The sequence below is a fragment of the Sorex araneus genome, chromosome 2 (genome assembly GCF_027595985.1).
Source record: "Sorex araneus isolate mSorAra2 chromosome 2, mSorAra2.pri, whole genome shotgun sequence".
Taxonomy (NCBI): domain Eukaryota; kingdom Metazoa; phylum Chordata; class Mammalia; order Eulipotyphla; family Soricidae; genus Sorex; species Sorex araneus.
Window position 1 is genome coordinate 293,615,852 of NC_073303.1, and position 5,687 is coordinate 293,621,538.

The 5,687-nt window shown below is 51.3% G+C and overlaps 1 protein-coding gene across 1 annotated transcript; it reads left to right on the top strand.

Annotated features, from left to right (window-relative positions):
- Positions 1 to 3,689: 3,689 nt before the first annotated feature.
- Positions 3,690 to 4,577, top strand: TEDDM1 (transmembrane epididymal protein 1). Its single transcript, XM_004603266.2, has one exon. It carries the CDS (start codon positions 3,690 to 3,692, stop codon positions 4,575 to 4,577), a length of 888 nt encoding a protein of 295 aa, XP_004603323.2.
- Positions 4,578 to 5,687: the final 1,110 nt, after the last annotated feature.

A 5,687-nucleotide genomic window follows, 5' to 3' on the forward strand; every position in this document is an offset into this window, starting at 1 on the left:
ATCGTATGCCAAAACTTAATTAAAAATAACTTTGTAATTTCAAAAAAAAATAAGTCTCTCAATGAGAGATGTTACTGGTGCCCGCTTGAACAAATCAGTGAGCAACGGGATGACAGTGATAAACAAAAACAAACAAAAACCCTAATAAATAACCTATGTTTTTAGACACAAAGGCAAGATTTTGTGGCATCAATAACTGGGGATAAAAACAAAACTATATAGAACGAGAGCTTTTGTTGGAATGGGGCAGAGAGTGCCCTAACACAGGAAGGGCACTTGCTTTGCATGTGGCTGACCTGCGTTTGATCCCTGGAACCACATATGCAGTTTCACCAGCAGTGACTCTGAGCACAGAGCCAGCAATGTGCAAGCCTTGCGAACTTCTGGGAGTGCCCCCCAAAATAAAATAAACAAGAAACAGGGTCAGAATTTGGACGCCGAAAGACCCATAGTGAGTAGCAAACTTGCTTTTAATCTGTAATTAGACTGAATCCCCCAACTAAAAATCAGAAAACATAGATATCCAAGGCAGAGGGAGTCTGAGAATCCAGCCCCCAAACCACCCCACATGCTGAATGCAACCCAGCAGCATACTTGCCACCCAGAGTTACAACAAAAAGTGAGATCCCCAGGACACCCTGACCAAGTGTGTGCAAGCAGCATGTGTGATCACTCCAACCACATGGTCAAACCCTGGTCATCATAATAACAAAGGGAAGGAAACTGGGGAGAATGGAAGACTAAATAAAAATGATCCAACCAGGGATCTGGGATGTGGCTCAGTAATGAAGTTTTTCACTTGCATGTGTGAGTCCCACATGCAAATAAACCACACACATACACACACACAGCACAAATGATCCAACCATATGCTATCTACAAGAGATTCACTTTTGATCCAAAAGCACAAATATTTTGAAAACGAAAAGGTGGAAAGGGAGTTTTCATGCAAATACTAAAAGACAGAAGGGTGTGTGTGTGTGTGTGTGTGTGTGTGTGTGTGTGTGTGTGTGTGTGTGTGTGTGTGAGAGAGAGAGAGAGAGAGAGAGAGAGAGAGAGATAAAACAAAACAAATGTTATCAAAAAGTGTCTCAAGGGGCTGGAGAGATAGCACAGCGGTAGGGCGTTTGCCTTGCACGCGGCCGACCCGGGTTCTAATCCCAGCACCCCATATGGTCCCCTGAGCACCGCCAGGGATAATTCCTGAGTGAAGAGCCAGGAGTAACTCCTGTGCATTGCCGGGTGTGACCCCAAAACAAAAAAAAAAGTGTCTCAAGAGACAAAAATATACATAGAAAATGGTGCTGCATTGAAGGGATGAAAAGACAGTTCTACAATTATAGTCTGAGACTTTGATAACCCTCTCAGCAAGAAATGAATGACCAGTAAAGAGATAAGCAAGAAAAATATGGGCAAGAGAGACAGCATAGCAGGTAAAGCACTTGCACATGTGGCTGATCCAGGTTTTAGCCCTGGCACCCCATACTGTCCCCTGAGCACCTAATATGATCCCTGAGCACAAAGCCAGGAATAAACCCTGAGCACTACTGGCTTTCATCCCCCCCAAAAAATAAACAAACAAAACAGAGAACTTGAACAACACAATAAACCTACTAGGTCTAACAAATATGTAGGAACATTCTACCTAAAAGCAACAGAATATGCATTCTTCCCAAGTGTGCGTGGACCATTCTCCAGAACAGACCACATGTCAGGTTGTAAGTCTAGTCTCAAAAATACTGATCGATTGACTATTATCAATTAGATTGCATGTTCACAATAAATTGACATTCATGGTTGTGATGTACAGTTATTGCACCTCCAATCTCAAAATCTTTTTAAATATGGATGTCATACAAAATACCTTCTCTAATCACAGTGGGACTGACATTAGATATCTTTTTTTTTTCTTTTTTGGGTCACACCCGATGATGTACAGGGGTTACTCCTGCCTCTGCACTCAGGAATTACTCCTGTCGGTGCTCAGGGGACCATATGGGATGCTGGGAATTGAACCTGGCTCGGCCTCGTGCAAGGCAAACACCCTACCCGCCGTGCTATCACTCCAGCCCGACATTAGAAATCTTTAACAGTTGGAAATTCTAAGATTTCACAAACTTATAGAAATTAAGCAACACACTCTTAATTAATCAATGAGTTAATGGGTGAGTCAGCTTGGGCTGCCATTGCAAAAATACCACAGACTTAATTGGTTTAAGCAGCTGGTATCTAATTCTCTGCTTCTGGAGGGCAAAAAGTCAGCCATCAATGTGATGTTCCCTGTCCTTAGGAAAGACCCACTTCCTGGCTTGCAGATGACCTCCTTGACACAGAGTCCTGCTTCACTCTCTCTCTCTCTCTCTCTCTCTCTTTCTCTCTTCATTTCCATCATAGCACTAAGTCCTTAGTTTGAGCCCTACCCACAGACCTAAATAGTACGTAAACCAGGTAGGGTGGGATGCAGGGCACAATTCACGCAGATGCAGAACTCCTTTGCAGGGAGAAGCCTGCAAGACCAGGTAAGTTAATGTGCTTCCCACCACAGGCATGGGAAGACCATTCTAAAAGACAGAGATAAGAAGAAAGGGCTCGTGGGGGCCTATGGAAGTATTAGGCTGTTTCCCGCCAGGAGTAATTCCTGAGTGCAGAGCCAGGAGTAACCCCTGTGCATCGCCAGGTATGACCCAAAAAGAGAACAAAGAAGAAAAAGAAGTATTAGGCTGCTCTCCCACACCAAACGCAGTGAGACCTTCGTCCTGAAGAAGCTCTGTCCGATGGCATGTTTTAGGGACGGGATGAGTTTGTCACTGAAGCAAAACAGTGGAACCTTGGGAACAGGCCCCAGGCCCAACCGTGAGACCTTGGCTACTTATGCACATGTGTAGACATGAGCACAGGGCTGACTTTGTTCTGTTTCCTATAAAATTCTCTAGGGAATAGATTTCCCCAAGTGTTCGGGGCGGGTGGTGGTGGCTCTCAAGAAAACAGGAGGTGCAGCTAACTGTGAGGTGCGACCACTCACTGCTAGGAGCCGGCCCCAGCCCCAGAGGAAGGGGAGGAAAGAGGAAGATTCTCTCGAGAAGGAGCCCAGAACCCAGAGTGGACCCCCCAGCACCATAAGCTGCCCTAGACCCCCGAGAACAGAGCAACTAAGAGATGGAACAGCAACTGCCAAGGTCACCGCTGCAGAGAGGCCAGCAGTGATGAGCATCCGGACTCAGAGTGCGGGGCCAGGAGAGCATGCGCCTCTCAACCTGAGATTCGCCCCCTTGACCTGTCTCCTCCTGAGCGTCCTTCAACTCCAGGACCCAGAGACTCCCAGGAAGGCCCGGGTGCCCCATGAACGCCTGTCCCCCACGGAAGCCCGGCCCCTGGCAGACAGGCAGACTCGGTGGGATGCATCCCACAGTGTGCCAGGTGGGGCTGACGGCCCCAGGTGAGCCGGACGCCTGAGCAGATGGATATCATTCGATCTCAGCCAGGAACAGGGTGACGTGCCCCACATTACTGAAAGAGAGCCAGTGCAGGGAGTGGCCCCACGTTGCCAGCACAGAGGTCCGCCTTCCTGGGTGTGGGAGGCAAGGTGGGGCCGGCCGCGGCTCTCCCTATAGCCAAGAAGCTGCCACTCTGGCTCGGGAGAAGAGGCCTGCAGGACATCCCCCGAGTGGCCCGCCAGACGCACCGCAGCAATGGGCTCCTTCGCCGGACACCTGCTCCCGGGGATGATCTTCCTGATCTTCTCTCTCTACTACTCCGTGCTGCTGTCTTTCGCTCTGCTCCGGGGACAGAGGTTTCTCAAAGCCCCTCTGCCCCCCAAGGAGAAGCGGGGGCGCCGGTGCTGGCAGGTGGTCCCCGTGGAAGGGGTGATGAAGGTGGTGGTCACCATGACCGGCATCCTCCCCGAGCTCTTCTACCCGCTGGGCGTGAACCGGATGAAGATGGTCGACTGGGAGGACCCGCGGCGGCCCTTTCTGTTCAAGGACAACTGGCATCACATCACCATGTACGGCTTCTTCCTGGTCAGCGGCGTGGTGGACATCGTGAGCCAGTCGTGCCAGGCCCGACAGAACGTCAGGCTGGAGAGAGCGGCCGAGTCCCTGGCCTTCTGCGTCGTGGCTCTGCTCATGGCCAGCCACCTGGGGAACAAGAGTGCCCTGGAGGTCCGCGTGCACATCCTCTTCATCGTGCCCACCCTGCTGGTCAGCTTGGCGCTCTTCGTGGAGATCTGGGTCCCGGACCACCCCGGGGTCTGGGTGGTCAAGGTCTGGATGGGGCTTGTGCTCAGCAACTGGATGTTGCAGCTGGGGGTGCTCATGTACGTGCCCCCGACCGGGCAGCCGTGGCGCTCCGAAAACCCCGTGGACATGGCCTTCGTCATCCTCTTCTTCTGCTGGCACCTGGGCTTGGCAGCGGCCTTGATGGCCACCATCTACGGCCTCTGCAGCCTCTGGCACCATCGCTGCTCCTCCTGGACCGAGGCCTCAGAGGCCAAGTACCAGCTGTGCCCCACGGCCTACAGCCAGGAGGAGCTGGAGAAGCTCCAGGCAGAGGCAGAACTGCTCCGTGAGGGCGTCTGAGCACGGGCGCTGCTGCCCTGGTGCTCTCTGCCTCGCGGAACCAGGGTTCCCAGGGAGCCCTCGGACCCAGAGCACGGCCTGTCCCGGGAGCTGCCGGCTGCTTCTCGCTTGCCTTGTTCCTTGTTGCTAAATAAACCTGCCGGCCCTGGGGCTGACTTTCCCGCCACTGCTGTCTTCTCTCCAGCTGTCTTTCCTGTCTCCCTCCTCCGCACAGATCCTGGTCGTGAGCACGCATGGAGTGAGAACAAGGAGTCCACCTTCGCTTCCACTCTTGGAATCCAAAGGGAAGAGAAAGGAGGAGGAGAGGTGTCACTGGGGCCTCGGGGAGGGTTGTGGCTGGCTAGCAGGAAGTCTATGTATGTGCACACGCACATGTGTATGTGTGAGCATGTGTGTGCATGCATGTGTGTGTGCGTGCATGCATGTGTGTGCATGTGTGCGAACATGTTTGTGTGTGCGCACACGCGTGTGTATATGTGAGCATGCGTGTGCATGCATGTGCATGTGTGCGCGTGTGTGTGCACGTGTGTGCATTTGTGTATGTGCATGTGTGTGAGCATGTTTGTGTGTGCACACGCACACGTATGTACGTGTGTGTGTGTGTATGTGTGTGTGTGTGGATGGGTGGGTGTTCTCAGATGCACCTGTGGCTGGAGGTCAGGGTTTTCACAACCGGAGGGGCTTCATTTTTGCATTGTTGAGAATTTTTGCTTCTTTCATTCCACTCCACTTCTCTTTCACACGAGGCATAGCAACAAAGATCTTAGGGTGTATGTAGAGATTTTTTTCCCTCTTTTTCAGTTTTGTTCTTTGGGACCATAGCAGTGCTCGGGGGACCTGGGCCTCCAGCATGCAATGCATGTGCGTTGGCCTTATGACCCATCCTCCCAACCCCAGATAGTATTGTAAAATTTTTAATCAAATGGGGCTGGAGAGATAGTACAGTGGGTAAGGCACTTGCCTGCATGCGGTCAACTTGGGTTTGATCCCCTGCACCCCATCAGGTCCCCTGAGCATCGCCAGGAGTGACTCCTGAGTATTACTGGGTATGGCCCCCAGACAAACATATATGCATATATATATACATATATATATATATATACACACACA

What these genes read in the sequence shown, in the direction of transcription:
- TEDDM1 (XM_004603266.2), top strand. Translation starts at nt 3,690, where the DNA reads ATGGGCTCCTTCGCCGGACACCTGCTCCCGGGGATGATCTTCCTGATC.